The sequence below is a fragment of the Chionomys nivalis genome, chromosome 9 (genome assembly GCF_950005125.1).
Source record: "Chionomys nivalis chromosome 9, mChiNiv1.1, whole genome shotgun sequence".
NCBI classification, from domain to species: domain Eukaryota; kingdom Metazoa; phylum Chordata; class Mammalia; order Rodentia; family Cricetidae; genus Chionomys; species Chionomys nivalis.
Window position 1 is genome coordinate 47,130,992 of NC_080094.1, and position 17,432 is coordinate 47,148,423.

The 17,432-nt window shown below is 42.2% G+C and overlaps 1 protein-coding gene across 2 annotated transcripts in view; it reads left to right on the forward strand.

Annotated features, from left to right (window-relative positions):
* Nphp1 (nephrocystin 1) overlaps window positions 1–17,432 on the forward strand; it is a 55,553-nt gene that overhangs the window by 5,914 nt on the left and 32,207 nt on the right. Inside the window, exons 2-9 of one of the 2 annotated variants that reach the window (XM_057781669.1) lie at window positions 1,247–1,320; window positions 2,600–2,660; window positions 4,921–5,045; window positions 9,734–9,938; window positions 12,170–12,271; window positions 13,442–13,554; window positions 15,172–15,214; window positions 16,061–16,145. In XM_057781669.1, the coding sequence (XP_057637652.1) occupies window positions 1,247–1,320; window positions 2,600–2,660; window positions 4,921–5,045; window positions 9,734–9,938; window positions 12,170–12,271; window positions 13,442–13,554; window positions 15,172–15,214; window positions 16,061–16,145 (808 nt within the window). Of the gene's footprint in view, window positions 1–1,246; window positions 1,321–2,599; window positions 2,661–4,920; window positions 5,046–9,733; window positions 9,939–12,169; window positions 12,272–13,441; window positions 13,555–15,171; window positions 15,215–16,057; window positions 16,146–17,432 lie in introns of both variants that reach the window. The other variant, XM_057781668.1, reaches the window with a different exon arrangement.

Genomic DNA, 17,432 nt, shown 5'->3' on the forward strand with positions numbered 1-17,432 from the left:
TACTCGCATGTATACATTTTCAGAGCTGACCATTTGGTATTAGATGGCATTGGTGTGCTCTTCCCTGGAGACAAACTATTCCTCCAGCTCTTAGCATTCCTTAGTTGTCTGTAGTTCTAGGGTTGAGGCTTCTGAGCTTCACCCCTCTCACATCAGCATGTAGGTGCAGGAGTTGTGTTGTCGTGTATCGTTTGGGACGGGGCTCCACAACTCTGTGTTTTTATCTCATGGTTTTCTGTAATGGCTTTGGGTTGGAAAGAAGAGTCCGTGGTGAGGGTGAGAAGCCCTTTTACACTGTGTTGGGAAGGACATGTTGATAGTGTTGATTAGTTTTGCCGGTTCCCACAGCAATACCTGAAGGGAAAACCTGGTATCCACAGAACACAGAATCATCTGTCAAAGGTCATGCCTTTGATGACTGGCCCTGTCATTGGGGGTGAATTTTAGTAGCGCTCTGCTGGGCACCAAACACCAAGAATGAAGAGGGAGCTAATATGATTTTATGTCTTCCTTTCTCCAACACTGCCTTCCCCACTCACTCTGTAGAAAAGCCAAGGAACTTGTGCCTCTTTGTGGGTACTTAACAAAAAAGAAGTTTTTGTAAATTACTAGGTCAAGAGGAAGTCCTGGTACAGTCAAGACCATGAACCTTACTTGACAGTAAGGAATAAACCAATGCACACATAAGAAACACCTCAAAAGACCGGGGCCCAGGAGGCTTACACAGAGCCAGGCTCGCCAACTCCCTTTACAGAAATGGCCCTGAGCGGGCAACTCATTTGCAGTGGGAAAGTGAGCAGGTTTGTCTCAGGAGAAAGGCAGTGAAGATCCCTTAGGGAGGAAGTAAAGTCATTGTTCAGGGCGGTTTGTCTTGATAAGGTTTGGGCTTCTAAAGCAAACACATCTGCTCAGGTGCATCAAATGTGGGCTTCAGATCTGGGCATCTCCATGTGTGAATTTTGTATTAAGCAGTGAACTCTAGTTAGTGAGGCCCGTGGTATATTAGTCGAGGAAAGTGTATTGGTGACTTGCAAAGAAAAAGAAACCTGGATAGATAAAGCAAACAGGCATAATAAGATGTTAATGACAGAATCCAGGTAGTAGTATTTGCTATAAAATTCTGCTTTATTGTATGCCCATGTTCAAAACAGTTCTTTATACATTGGGGGAAAGATTATTAGAATTCTGTTTCTTAAGGCTATGCAGTAGTTGGCACGATGTCTTAAATTGTCTCTATTTGTCACAGGTTGATAGTTTGGTTACTGAAAGCCAACTGACAGGTGCTCTGGAACCGAGTAAAAGAAGAGATATTTACCAAAGGTAATGTGTGCAGCTCATGTGCTCTCTTTTTCTCTCTTTCTCCCTCCTTCCCTCCCTCCCTCTCCCCCCTCCCCCCACCTTGAATTTTGAGGAAGAAGCCTTGTCTGTCTCAAACCGGTTGAAAGCCCCTCCCCTTACCCAGGAACAGCTGAAAATGTCTAATGGGCTTGAGCGTCTTCTGACATTAGAGGACCCAAAACTCACTCTCAGGTCCTGCTAATGCAGCCAGAACTGATCTGCTGCAACAAGAGAGAGATTCTGTCTGGACGATCTCTTAAGTTTGATGACTATGTTATGAACTGATTGCTTGAAAACAATCTAAAAAGCAAGAAAGGGTCATTTGGTGAGAAAGTGCTGATGAGCGCACAGTGTGAGCAGACTTCACTTATGATGCCAAAGAGTTTTTAAAATGATGTACTATGTAATAATTTGTTTAAAAAGAAGAAGGGAGGGGGACTGACAGAGTCTGTGAATCCCAAACTGGCCTTCCAGTCACTGTGCAGCTGAGAAGGACCATGAGTTTCAGCTCCTCCGCCACCACCTTCTGCGGTCTCTCTAACTTCTACTCCTCTTCTTTCCCCCAAGATAAAATAATAATGACACATAATGTGGAGGGGACAGCGGGGAAACTTTTCAAAATCTGTGTAAAAATATGGCTGTCAGTGGGTCAGTGTCGGAGTGGAGAGGGTAAGGATGGAATTGTGTTAGGAAGAGGAGGCCTGTGTATATTTCATCCTCTGTCTAAGCCACATACTCAGCACCATGCAAGCTTTCTTCGTCATCTTCACAATAGCGCTATGAGATGCCTGTTAAACGTAAACGCGGAAATCAAATTAGCCATTGAAGTAGGAAGACAATCAAATGTTTGGGGGCAGCTGAGAAATGCCAGTTCTGTGAAGGGAAGTGCTTAGCTGGACCCCATGATGTTGGGCCTAGAACTTCACGTAGCACAGATCTAGAAGAAGCACACCATACCTGGCAGTGTGACTTGTTGTCCTCGTGACAGTAACTGTAAAAACTGCTCGATATGAACCTCTGGCATAGGAAGAATTACCCTAGGATATTGGCCTGAGGAGCCCAGGTTTGGTGACCTGGTCACAGTTCTCTAAAAGCCATTTGTTTTTGCTTGGGATAGTCACTTCAGCTGTCTTCATGTGACAAACTGTATTGTAGGTGAATAGCACATCTTGTTGCTCAGTGACTGAATGATTTCATGAAAATAATTGCCTAATTCTGACAATAGAGGACTGACTTATACTTTATCTTTTAAAAATTTTAGATGTATCCAGTTAAAACAGGCAGTAGATGAAAATAAAAATGCTCTTCAAAAATTAAGCAAGGTAAGTATGATAAATCACAAATATCTTTTATACAAATCCTTTGAGTGGGAATGAATTGCAGTTGGGCAGTTTCTGGGTTTGCATTAGAGATGAAGTCTAATGCAGTCAGCTCTGAATTGCTCCTCTAGTTTGCTTCTGTTGCTGTGATAAACATGACCAAAGGCAGCTTCAAGGAGGAAAGTTACCTAACTCAAGGTTACAGTCCGTCCTCAGGGGAAGCCAGGGCAGGGCCTGAAGGCAGGAACTCTCGGAGGCAGAACCCACAGAGGAATGCTGTAGACATATTTTTCTTTGGGCTGCAAGCTCGCAAACAATGACCCGGAGACTTGTTATTAATTATGAAACTTCAGCCTATAGCTTAGGCTTTTCCCACTAGCTCTTATAACTTAAATTAACCCGCTTTTATTAATCAATGTTTTAGCACATTTTTTTTATATTACCTTTCTTTCATTCTGTACCTCTGATTTGTTCTGTGTCTCCTGACATCTCCTCCAGGATTAGATTCATCCCCAGTTCCTCTCTTTGTCTGGAAGTCCCACTTATTCTTCCTGCCTAACTATTGGCCATTTAGCTTTTTATTAAACCGATCACAGTGACACATCTTCACACAGTGTAATCAAATATCTCACAACAGAATGCTGCTCACAGGCCTGCTCTCAAGCTCACATCCAGCCCCTGTTCTTATACATAGGCCCACTTGCCTGGGCTGGGCCCTTTGACATCAATTCACAGTCAAGAAAAAGTCCTGCCAGGTGGTTGTGGTGCACGCCTTTAATCCCAGCACTCAGGAGGCAGAGACAGGCGGATCTCTGTGAGTTCGAGGCCAGCCTGGGCTACAGAATGAGTTCCAGGACAGGCCTCAAAGAGACACAGAGAAACCCTGTCTTGAAAAACCAAAAAAGAAAAATGAAAAAAAAGAAAAAGTCCCACAATCATGCCACAGGCCAGGCTGATGGAGGCTAGTTCCTCAGCTGAGGTTCCCTTTGCAAGGTGCATCAAGTGGACAAGCAGGGTCAGCCAGCACAGTTCCCCTTAGCTTTGTTATGAGAGCAGAGCAGCCAGGACCTCAGCTAAGTCTCTCTGATCACATCACCCAGCATCGCCAACTCAGACAGCCTGGAAACAGCTTCTCACAGGGGTTCCCCTTTCTTTTACATTGGATTAGTTGTGTGTTAACAGTTAAGAAACGCTTCTGTGAGGGGAGAGTACCTGGCTAAGAGGCCTCTTGATGACACAGTATCTCTCATATCAGTGACTTTACAAAAGAAAGATGAACAAGAATTTGCTCTTGGCAGTCCTGGGATTTTTAAACATGAACCAGAGTTTTCATGGTGTCAGGGCTAAAGCCCCATGGAGCATTTGAGTGGAGCCTCCTGTTCTGAAGGCTTGGTCCTCCACCTGACCATCTGATCTGAACCTTTCCAGTTGCACAGAACTCAGTGTCAGAGACAGGCCAGTCCCTTAGGGCCAGAGAAAACGTAACAACAAAATGATGCTCTCAAGGGGGAAGAGACCTTTCTTTACCAGTCAGCGTTGGAATTTAGGAACAAGCTTTTCTTATTTTTGTACTGTCAAAACCTGTCTCATGCTGATTATATAAGATCTATAATATATAAAAAGGAAGCAAGAAAACCCAAAAACGTTTGAGTCATATAATTTTATTTTTCATTTGGTTTGAATTCCAAAACAGTGAACTATATAGACTCTTTCTTATCCTCCAATGTAAATGTAATCTTGTCTTACAGCATTTATTGGAGTTTTGTTATTTATTTATTTATTTATTTATTTATTTATTTATTTATTGTGTGCGTTTGTTTTTTGATACAGAGTCTCACTATATAGTTCTGGACATCCTGGAACTCACTCTGTAGACCAGAGTGGCCTCAAATTCAGAGTCCCCCTGCCTCTGCCCACTGAGTCCTGGGATTAAAGGTATACATCACAACAACTTGCTTCTTTTATTATTTTGTAAGGATTTTTTTATGTGTATGAATGTGTGCCTGCCTGGCTATATGTGTTGCTATGTCTGTAGTTCCCTTGGGTACCAGAAGAGGTCATTGGATCCCTTACAACTGGAAGTATAGGCAGTTGCTAGCTGTCACATGGGTGCTGGGAATTAAACCTGTTTCTTCTTCTAGAGCAGTAAGCAGTCTTAATCACTGAGCCATCTCTCTAGCCCTGTGGTTGTCCTTTTAAATTAAATATATTTAGGAAACCTGGGGTTGGTTTTCCAATGAGTCAGGTCCCTGTTCTCTCACAGGCTGATGAATCTGCACCTGTCGGGAACTATGAGAAGAGAAAGGAGGAAGAGTACAGTCTTCTGGAGAAACTGACCTGCCAGCTGCAGGAGCTTGCTGTGGGCGTCAGCAAGAAGGACACTCTCAAGTATGCTCCCTTCCTCCTTAAGTTATATATATATATATATATATATATATATATATATATATATATATATATATATATATATATATTTGGTTAGGAATAGAGACATACAGCAGCAAGAACAAAAAATGTCAAAAACACTACAGGCAATTAAATGTGTGTGTTGTGGATTCCAGAATGTCTTAGTTCCTGTGAGCGATGCTAAAAGGCATCCTAGTCTCTGCCCTCAGACTGTATTCTAGTTGGAGCAGTAGACTGGAGAGCTGAAGAGCTAAGTAAACCACTGTTAGGAAATGCGCACGCCACCTTAAAGTGAGGCTTGATGCAAACAAGGAAAGTGGTTTAGGTTGTCTGATTACATGACCCCCTCTTTCAAAAAATGTGAATGTTGTTGGAACATTGAAAGCAGAAACATGTATTTTGTTTTTGTTGGAAAGAACATTAATAATAGTTTTTACAAATTACAGAACAAAAGCCCTGTAGATATAAACAAACCCAGTTGTGGAGAGAAAAAAAAATCAATTTTGAGCCTCTTCAAATGCTATTCCTCAACTCTTTGCTCCGGTGTCTTGCTGTGTGGTTCAGGGTGGGCTTGAATTTGTGGTCTTCCTTTCTCAGCTGCTTCAGGGCTAGGATGATGGGCATACGCCGCCGTGCCCAGCTTGTTCTCCAGCCTTTTAAACTGAACTCTAGGTAGAACAATGGATATACTTGCAAACATTCTAGGATTTTTTTTTCTTTCTAATATTGAGAATGACAGAGTAGCCAGTGTTGTGTTTCTGCTCCCATTAGAAACAACTGTTAAGGCTAGGCAGTGGATCCCAGCCACAGTGGACTAGCCCTTTACCACTCATTAAAAAAAAATGTTCTACAGGCTTGCCTACAGCCTAATCTTTTGTTTTGTTTTGATTTGACTTTGGTTTTGGTTTTTGGTTTTGGTTTTTTGACACAGGGTTTCTCCGTAGCTTTGGTGCCTGTCCTGGAACTAGCTCTTGTAGACCAGGCTGGCCTCAAACTCACAAAAGATCCGCCTGTCTCTGCCTCCCAAGTGCTGGGATTAAAGGTGTGTACCATCATGCCTGGCCACCTACAGCCTAATCTTCCTCCCAGATGACTCTAACTTATTTCAAATTGACATAAAATTAGAATCACGATAGTCAAGTCTTGTTATTTGCAGTAGTTATGTTCTATAAAGTTATTAAGGACACTGACTTAGAGATTACTAAGTAATTATACCCATGGGATTTATAGGTTTAGATTCCTGTAAGCTTCTAGCCACACTGTTTTCAACAACAGGGTAATACACAGGATTGTTTACATGTGTTTCTGTCTAAAGACATAGCATGTGAGCATGCGCTTGCACACACACACAGATTCATTAACCTGAATCCATAGCCAACAGAACTGTAATTTACACATGAAATGTCTTACCTAACCCTTATACCTCTCTGAAGGCAAACATAGCTTTCTCATACTTAGAAACTCTCCGAGCACTCTGGTAGCCCGTTGTGGAGACATTTAAGCAGCAAACACAGTGATACCACAAAAAGGAAGAAGACATAATGCTAAGCAGACTGCAAGGGCACCTGTTCACCCAAGGAAAGCCGAAGGAGAAGACGATGTGGCTATGGTCAGCCAGAGGTGGAACTGTGCACTGTTCGCTCGTAGTTGCTGCTGCCTTGGGAATGTCCACAGCTGAGCACATAGGTACTACACATGCTCGTTCTATTTTAGCAAGTGAACAGATGCACAGATGTGGAAGCTAAAGCTAGTGAGGATTGGCCATGTGTTGTAGGAGCACAACTCTGGTACAAAGGAGTTGACTGTAATTCTATCAGCTTGAGATTCTTTTATTTTTGCTGATGATAAAACATTAATGCAGATAAGACTATGATAGTTTAGATTACATTATGATACACACATTAGTAAAACATATAAACAAAAAGGTGGAATGCTAACAATTAATAAACAAGTTTTTAAAAGAAAAGGAGACAAAAAAAAGTGCATATGAGACAAAAGTAAACTAAAGGGTAGCATGCTTAGACATAAGGTGGCCACTTAGACAGCTAGCGCAAAGGTGAGTGGACTAGTGTTCCACTTAAAAAAGAGATCGTCAGGTTGGCCTTGGCTTTGGGGTTGTTTTGTATTGTTTTTCTGTAGACCTACATATGTGTACTGATAATAAGAGTTATACACTAGTTACAAATTATAGATGACTTCAAAAGGAAAAGTGGAAAGATATATTACATGCAAATACTAAGAAAAGCTAAGTAAGGCAGTTAATTACTTAACCGGGCAAGGTAGACATCTAGGTCTGAAGTGTTTACTACAAACAAAGGACATTTTGTGTTTATAGAAGAGTAAATTCAGTAGGGGAAAAACCCTAATAACCTAGACTTGAATGTCTAAAGCCAGGGTTGCCAGGACTGTGTGTAGGTCAGCAGATTAATCCCTGGTTCTCAGCAACCTTGACCGATAACATGGGTGTAGACCTCTGTGCCCAAGGAAACAATGCGCTGCTGACCCCACCACAGTGGGGTTCAGGTCCTGAGACCAGGAACAGGCATCGGTGCAAAGAAGAAGTGTCCAACCACCAGATGAGTTTGGCACAAGTGGCCAGCCCCAAATAGCTCAAACCATCTTTTTTTTTTTTTTTTTGATTTTTCAAGACAGGGTTTCTTTGTAGCTTTTTTTGGTTTCTGTCCTGGAACTAGCTCTTGTAGACGAGGCTGGCCTCGAACTCACAGAGATCCGCCTGCCTCTGCCTCCCGAGTGCTGGGATTGAAGGCATGCACCACCACCGCCCTGCTCAAACCATCTTTTTTATATTTCAAAAATAAGTGTATTTTTCCCACCCTCCAGCATTAACCTCCAGTAAAAACAAATATGTTTTTTCTCATCTTTTACAGGCAAACAACTTTTAAATCAAAAACAATACCCAGCATGTTGTTAGGTTGGCCAAATATCAAGCCAGGCACATCATGGAATAGACATGAGCACACATTCCCAAGAACAACAATATCATTCAAAGCTTAATAAAGCATATTTACAGAAATGGGGGTAATTTACCATAAGCTGCTTGCATACAGTTAGCTCGTAAGCTTTCAACTGTTGCCTTGTCCTACAAAAGGGTCCTACATGCCTAAGCTTTCTACAGAGGGTGAGCTTTGATAAGGCACTTTTTTTTCCATCTTAATGTTTTTCCCCAAAATTAAGAGACATAGTTAATGTCCCCTGTGTCACTTCCTTATATGTGCCCGTTAACTTTTATTTCCCCTGTCCTACTTGCACTGAATCAGAAAAGTTCCCAGGGTCTGGGGTGACAGCTGGTGTTTATAGATAAGAAACCTGGGGAAAAAAAGAAAGAAAGAAACCTGAGAAGCATCAGTTTCCAAAAAACTTTAGGGAAAACATTTGAGAATAAAAAAATGTTTCTGGGAGTGATCACATCTGTTTCATGCGTGACTGATGAAGTGAAACTAAAAACAAACAAACAAACAAACAAAAAAGCCTGCCAAGAGAATCATCAGTATTGTGGGAGAGAAGAGAGCATGCAGGTCCCAGCATACTGTGCTGTCTCGAGGGCCGCTGATCCTTGTTGAGTGAGAGACCGAGAGTCTCCACCAGCCTTGTCTCACGGAGACCCATTGGGCAAGCGTTCACGTGCTGCTCTGAAACTCAGTGCCCAACAAAGTGCAATGCACAGGATCCATCGCTTGTGAATTGGGTGAACCACAGGTGCCCCAAACACTTGTCACTGTGTTTCAAAGAACTGAATCTATGTCATGGGTGTTGTTTAAAATTTTAGAATTATGTTACATTTCAATGACAAAAAAGTAGAAATCACCAATGTTTGCAAATTAAATCAAACAAATATAACTCATGAGCCAAAGAAAATATTGCAGTGACAATTAGAACATGGTGGGAATAAAAATGAATGTGGCACGTGACTTACAGCCGAAGTGGTGCTTAGGGGGAAACGCTTAGCTTGGAATGAGTAGTTTGGAAAGAAGATTGAAAATCAGCAGTTAGAGCTTCCAAATTAAGAAGCCGAAGAAGAAAGGAAGGAGCCAAATAAACTCAAGAAAGGAACAAAAAAGGCCATGAAAATGAGAACAGATAAGCAATGGGTCAGATCAACAAAGACAAAAGTCATGGTTTCTTTTTTTTTCTTACGAGAAATAATTGCAGCTCTTTCTGAGCACGGTAGCACATATCTGTAACCCCACACTTGGGAGACTAAGGCCAGAGGATTGTGAGTGGCCATGGACTGGGGTTGTGACTTACTAGTAGAACATTTTCCTAAAATATGTAAGACCTTTGATTCTATTCCCAGCACTACAAACACAAAACCAACTAATCTAGCCCAAGATTGTTCAAGGAAGGATGGGTAGAGGCAGAATTGAAACACAGGGCCCATGCTGCGAGCACTGTATGAAGATGTTTGAGCAGTGTATGCAGGGCGACTCCAGGGCTGGAAGACAGTCTAGCGCCTCAGCTTCTTCACCCCCAGTCCTTCTAGCCAACTAGAGGTCAACTCGATGGTGGAAACTCTCATCCACATTCTTCTACTACGTCTTTTTCCTTCTAGCTCCAAATATGGAGCAGCTTTTGTCCATCCAAGCTTTCTCTGCTCACTCTGTGCCTGGATGTGACATCACGTATCCCACTGATAGACTTGTTTCTTGTAGTGATGAGGCACACAGTGACAAAGAGGATGAGGACTTGACCGAAGAAGATGAAGAAGAAACTGAAGAAACCGGTGGAGAGGAAGAAGAATCAGAAGGAGATGAGGAAGAAAAGCAGGAACAAGCCTCCCCCAAACAAGCAAAAATCATCACGTACTTTGCTCTTGGGGACTTCGCTGCTCAGCAGGCTGGGGACCTGACATTTAAGGTAGGTAGTTAGTCTGCAGCCTAGCCAGGGCAACTGCATCCCTAACAGAAATTCCTGAGAGCTGTGCACTTGCCCTTCACAGTCCTGAGAGTAAACCTTCTTTAGAAAAATAACCATAACTTGGAAATAGCACTCATAGGAGGTTCTTTTATTAAAATTTCCCCTTCTAAAGATTTTCTTTTCAAAATAGCTGTAATTTGATAGCTCCTAATTCAGGGTACATGTTATAATTGAGGCATACATGAAATTACTCAACTCAGGCAGATCCTGTAGGTTGAAGCATGCTTCACATTGTTAGAGGCAATTCTTCAGTAGCCTAGTACTGTGCACACACCTTTACTCCCAGCACCCAGGAAGCAGAGGCAGACAGATTTCTATAAGTTCAAAACCAGCCTGGTCTACATAGTGAGTTCCAGGCCAACCAAGGCTATCTAGTGAGACTTTGTCTCAAAAACAAAATACACACTCATCTTCTCCCCTGTCAACAAAAGGCCTTCCTTCCAGTCACTTATGCTTGGTCTGTGCATACATAAGTAGCAGGAGGGTGAGAAAATAAACTCATGGATTGCTTTCCCAGTGATGGAGAGCAAGTCATGGGATTTATGTGTGCTAGGCAAGCACTTTCCCACTAAGTTGGCCTGGCTTAGACTGATGGGTTTGGGGGTTTTGTTATGTTGTTTTGTTTTGTTTTGTATGTGTGTGTTTTGTTTATTTGTTTTTCAAGATGGTTTTTCTGTCCTAGCTATCCTGGACCTCGCTTTGTTGACTAGGCTGGTCTTGAACTCACAGAAATCCATCTGCCTCTGCCTCTGGATGCTGGGAGTAAAGGTGTGTGCCACCACCACCCAATCAGATGTGTGGTTCTTATATTTTTGGTTGTGAGCCCAGCCTTTAATGGCTGAGCCATCTCTCCAACTGGAGTTGTGGTTCTTAAAGAAGCTTACAGCTTTCTGTTATGAACATAAGTTGAAAGTCTTAAAGAATATGCCAATCTTAGTCCTTATAGTTATAAAATTTCAAAATTAAATAACAAATATGACATATAACTATTATGCAACTAATATATTTACATTTTAATTCATAGAATTATTTTCAGTTCTGAAGAATGCCATCAATATTGGACAGAATGTATACTCTAAGAAAGACTTTCTTTCTCAATATCTCAATTGTAGAGCTTCTTTGATCATCAAAGATATATACCAGATAGTAGTGGCGCACACCTTTAATCCCAGCATTCAGGAGGCAGAGGCAAGTGGATCTTTTTGAGTTCAAGGCCAGCCTACTCTACAAAATGAGTTACAGAACAGCCTGGGCTATTGCACAGAGAAACCCTCTCTCAAAAAAGAACCCCAAAATGGAATATATATATTATATATGTATATATTTAACATGGTCTCACTGTGTGTCTCTGGCTGACTTGGAACTCACTATATAGACTAGGCTGGCCTCAAACTCAAGAGATCCACCTCCCTCTGTCTCCCCAGTATTGTAATTAAAGATATGTACTACCATACCTGGCTGGTGAATTATATTTTTATGTGCGGATAAATGTAATTCAAAATGTGAATTGGGATATATATTAGACAAGTACTATTTTTGCTTCAACATATGGTTTAATTTTAATTTCACAGAACTGATTTTCCTCAAGGATTCACATGGTGCTTCTGAAAAATACTTTCCAAAGAGAGATTCACAAATTCAATTTTTGTTATGTAATAATCAAAGTGTTGGCATAAGCATGATACCTTCAGAATGATAGTGAAGGAGCTGGAGAGATGGCTCAGCAGTTAAGAACACTTGCTGCCCTTACAGAGGACACAGGTTTGGTTTCCAGCTCCTACATTGTGGCTCACAGCCTGTAACTCCAGTTCTAAGAGATCCACAGCCCTTTCTCACTTCCATGGATATTAGGCATGCATTGGTACACAGACATGCATGCAGGCAAAACATTCAGACACGCATACACACACAAAATAGTGAAGAGGTGCTTCTCATTTGAATATAAGCATCGTGTGTGTGTGTGTGTGTGCTAAGTAGCCAATGTGATTCTTTTATAGTCACATAGAGTCAGTAGTAGAGTGTGATGGACTTTATTTTCAAATGGGACTAAATAATTAATAAAGCTTATTTGCTTATTTTACTTTAGTAGGAACATATTTTGAAGCATTTATAATGAAATATTGTTCATGGTTACTGAGTTCTTGTTCAGTTTCTACTTTGTTTTATTTAAGAAAGGGGACATTCTCCACATAATCGACAAAAAACCTGATGGTTGGTGGCTGGCCAAGGATGCTGAAGGGAATGAGGGTCTTATTCCCAGAACCTACTTGGAGGTTAGTCCTGCTCATTTGTGCCTTTCCTGCTACAAAGTGTTTCTGTTCTGATGATGATACGGCGTGGATCTGTACTTCTGACCTGTTAGCAGCCATGGGGAAGTGCGTGTATTAACTGCCCGCTTCCTGGGCCCCCATCGTGAGCTCTGGAACATTCCCGTCATGAAGATGCCGTGGGGGTTAGTGCTGTTTTCAAGTACTGGCCATCTTAGTTTTGAGACCGTCTCTCACTGGGTTGCCAAGTAGGCCACCAAGTCCTGGGGATCTGCCTGTCTTAGCCTCCCCAGTGCTCAGTAACCATTATTGTAGTCTGAAATTCTTTTAGCACAGAGATGGGGAGATGGAGAACAAGCAGCTGCTGTGGTGATAATCCACACAGTCATTTTTGGATTTGATTTATTTCACCAATTTGCCACTCCCTGTGAGTGTTTTCTTGTATGTTTGACAGTGCTGGTTGTGGTCGTCAAAACCAACCTCATTATTGTTGTTTGCATTTATTAAACTCCTTGTTTTCTACTTATATCTTTCCTTATTGAGTGTAACATCTGCTATGTTATTAATGAAGATGTTAGCCTTAAGACATTTGTGTCTGATATTTTTGTTGACTTCCAGCTGTGTGTATTTTTGTTACGTAAACCTGTCAGGGTGTTCACTCATGACTTTTGGTTTTATATTTGATATTACTTCTGAAAAGGGCTTTCTTATTCCACGATTATCTTTTTCCAACACTTTCACTGATCCTTTTCTTAATTTTTAATTTAAATTCTATCTAACATAAACAGATATGTGATTTATGTTGGTTAAAACTTGTCTCCTTTCTCACTCTCTCTCTGTCTCTCTCTCTCTGTCTCTGTCTGTCTGTCTGTCTCTCTCTCTCTGTCTCTCTGTCTCTGTCTCTGTCTCTCTCTCTTTCTCTCTCTTACAAAATCTTGCTGTGGAGCCCAAGCTAGCCTAGAATTCATGATCCTCCTGACTCAGGTTCCCAAGTTTTGAAATTACCATTCCTTCCTGTCATTTTTTTCAAATAGTGAAATTAGCAAACACGTGTTCCGTGTTCCACATCACATACAAGGATTCTCATCCATGACAGGTCTTCTTTAAAACACTGGTACTTTTGTTGATTGATTTTATATTGATTGACACTCACTTTGCATGTCCCCAATTTTCTAGCCATATAATAAAAAAGACAAGCAAGAATCGAGTGAAGAAGGCAGCAAGGAGGGCAGCGAAGAGGACGTGGAAGTGGTGGATGAAACTGCGAACGGAGCCGAAGTAAAGCAGAGGTAACGAGGGGGAGAAGGCAGCTGGGTAGCATAAAGAAGCCTGTGCTGCCTGCGTGTGTGCACGCATGCGTGGAGCCATGCACCTTGCTTTTTGATACTGGGTCTCTCTGGGACCTGGAGCTTGCTCACTGGGCTAGGCTTCGTGGACACTGGGCCCCAGGCACCATTCTGTCTCCACCTTCCCAGCTCTGAGATCAGTGCATATGCTTGGCTTTTTATGTCATCTCTAGGGAACTGAACTCAGGTCTTCACACTTGCATGGGAAGCATTTTACCAAGTAAGCCATCTCCAGCCCCAGAAACTTTTGGTTTTATTTTTACTATCATAAATAATTCTGTAAGTGTCACAGTTCAGATGGAAAGGGATCCTAGCTAGCAGTCGGGAGCCGGAGAACACTGAGTGTTACAACTCGGGTGGACGAGCGCTCTGGCAGTCGGCAGTCAGCAGTCAGGAGTCATGGAGCACAGGTCACAGTAAGCATAGCAGCTTACAGCCCTGCTCTAGGAAAAGGTCGCCCCAACATAACAGCTCTGCTGCGGCAGGAGAGTGCTTCCCCAGGGAAGTTGTTACAGCTCTGCTCCAGTGCTCTGGAGTGTAGCAAACCTTCCCCTGCTCCAAAGGGTAGCAACTCTGCTCTGCAGGAGGAAGGTTTCCCCAGCTACATCTCTGACCAAAGTGTTACAGCCCTGCTCTGGTGAACGAAGGTCTCACCCAAACCTGGTTCAAGAGATTTATTAGGGGGCTGGAGAGATGACTCAGGGGTTAAGAGCATTGCCTGCTCTTCCAAAGTTCCTGAGTTCAATTCCCAGCAACCACATGGTGGCTCACAACCATCTGTAATGAGATCTGGTGCCCTCTTCTGGCCTGCAGGAATACACGCAGACAGAATATTGTTTACATAATAAATAAATATTTTTTTAAAAAAGAGATTTATTGGGAAGAATCCAGGAGAGTGACTCCTCTTGGAAGGGAAGCCTCTAGGAGAGTCGTTGCCTCTTCCAGGGAGGGAAGAAGAACAGCCACAAACTGAACAGGCACAGGGCTTATATATGGCTTCTTAGGGGTGGAATTTTCCAGGGAGAAGAGGGATTGGTTTTCCCTGCTCAGGGATTGGTTAGTTTAGTTGGTCAGGGACAGAGATGGCTGATCTCAGATCCAGATTTATTTCTTTCACTGACTTTTGTAAGGCTCTAGTTTGGGGGCCAGGGCATATTTCTTTCACTGACTCTGATTCTAGGGTCAAAGTGTGTTTCTTTGGCACTGGTTTCAGAGTCAGAGTGTGTTTCTTTGGTTCTGGTTTCAGGGTTAAAGTATTCCTTTCACTGGCTCAGGTCTGAGCCAGCGTGTGTTTCTTTCACTGGCTCTGATTTCAGGGCCAAGCTGGGTTTCTCTGGCTGACCCTTTTCCCCTACAAATTCAACACTTTCATGAAATAGAGACATGTGCTGCTACTTTAATTTTGTAATGATTTTTAGGGCATTTAGTTCTAGCTTGGCCTCCTCTTTAAGACTACTGTTTAGTTTTCAAAACTGATTGATGATTATATACTACTTTGAGTGCCCAGTTGGAATAGGCATACCTGGTCCCTGCGCTGACCTTGCTCCTTTGTTTCCCTAGAACTGATTCTCACTGGAGTGCTGTTCGAAAAGCTCTCTCAGAGGTTGGTTATCACCTGTCTCGTGTTTTGTGTCTAATAATAGTGACGTAATTGGCAAGTAAGATACATTTGGTTTGTTACTTAGTACTTCAGACTGAGTTCAGAGCAGAATAGAGACTGGGGGACAGCAGAGATCCTGGCAGATGCAAGGTGTACCAAGCAAAAGGCGTCTCCTGCCTGCTGGGCCCATGATCCAAATAGCATTTCTCATTAGGTCCTTCTGTGTGAGAAGTAGAGCATCTCATCTGTGATATAATTTAAGAGCTTGGGATTATCCTGTGTTCCTACGGGAGTCTTCTATCATTTTGGGGAAACTGATATTAGATGTCAGCTATTTGAAAAACATAAAAAAAGACATCAGAATAAGAAATTACCCATAATTCTGTGAAGAAATTATATAACATAAGAAAATCCTTCCTCTCAGCCCCTAAGCCATCTCCATTAACAGTGTACTGAGTCGCCTTCCCAACTGTACTCCCTCTCTTAATTACAAGGACGTGCTTGTGTGGGGGTGGGCAGAAGTTCACATGCCCAAAGCATCCGTCAAGTCCAAGGTGTGGGTCAGATGCACTAGTGACCATTTGTTCAGGGACATGTGCTGTGGAGCCGCTGGCGTAGAACTCAGAGCTCTGTACTTTAGTCACTATGAAGGTCAAATTCATTAGAGAGACCAGGGTTCATGGTGAGTGTCACCCTCGAGGAATTGGGGGTGACACTGCAGTATTTCTTACCTCGAAGGCTGTGTTTTGTATTTTTCTCTTTGGGGATGTGATTGAAATGGTGTTGAGGTATTACACAGACGAAGAGAGGAATGGAAACAAGTCTATTTCATTTTCCTCTCTTCAGCAGATAAACACGATTGAAACGTTAGCCACCATGGGAGCTATTCCTGCAGGGTTCCGGCCGTCCCTGCTCGCCCAGCTGCTGGATGACGGTAACACGGGGCTCTCAGTCTCCACTCTTGTAGTTAAGCAGTCAAAGCTGAACTTTAATTTTTCTGTTATTGTCAAAACAAGTGAAGATCCTAAATCTACCCCTCCCGTGTGTGTCTGTGTATGCATGTGCATGTGCATGTGTGTTCCTTTGTGATGAGGCCAGAGAACACCATTTGCCTTCCCAAATTGTTTCCTACTGTATTTTCTGAGGTAAGGGCTCCTCACTTAGTTTGGCTATACTTGCTAGGCAGCAAGCTCCAGGAATCTCCTCCATTTCTGCTCTCAAGCACAGGGAACACTGCTGTAGTATGCCTGGCTCTTGCCTGTTCTGAGGGATAGAACTGAGGTCCTCATGCTCATGTGTAGGTGGATTTTTCTGTCCCCCTCTGCCAGCTCCCAAATCATGACATGGAGAGTCCTTATTAATTATAAAAGCCCAGCTGATAGCTTAGGCTTGTTCCTAACTACCCCTTATGACTTAAATTAGCCCATCTTGAATCATCTGTGTGTTGCCATGTGACTTGTGGCTTTTACCTCTTTTCTTGCATGTCTATTCCCATTAGTCAGTTAGTGACTCTATCCTTCTTCCCATCATTCTCTCTGCCCCAAATCCATCCAGCTTTTTTTGTTTGTTTTTGTTTCTCGAGACAGGGTTTCTCTGTAACTTTGGAATTAGCTCTTGTACATGAGGTTGGCCTTGAACTCACAGAGATCCACCTGCCTCTGCCTCCCAAGTGCTGGGATTAAAGGTGTATGCCACCACCGACTGGCTGTGTTTTGTTAAACCCGTCTGAGTGACAAATCTTTACAGTGTACAAAATGATCAACATTTCCCCATTTTTGTCTAAATGTAAAGGAAGGGTTTTAACTCTAACATAATAAAATTATAAACAAGAACAATTATCAGGTAAGGATTATATTTACAGTGTCCAGTTCATTTGTATTTGGCATATTTGGAGAAAAAAGTACCATTATCTATCCTATCTTGATGAGTTCAAAGCTCTGTGCCTAATATACCTTCTATCATAACTAAGGAAAACTATAACTATGACTATCTAGTCTTAAACTCCATCAAAAACCCCAGAAGGATATATTGTTACCTTAATAAACAGGAAGTACAGATCATACAACTTCCAAAACTATAGAAATGACAGAGATATCTGTCTTCCTGGACAATCACTCAAGGTTCCTCTGTAGCATTAGGGCATCCATCTTAGGCCTACAGGTCTAGAATATCTAACAAACTTTTCTCTAAAGCAGGAATTTTGAAGGACTGTCTCACCTTC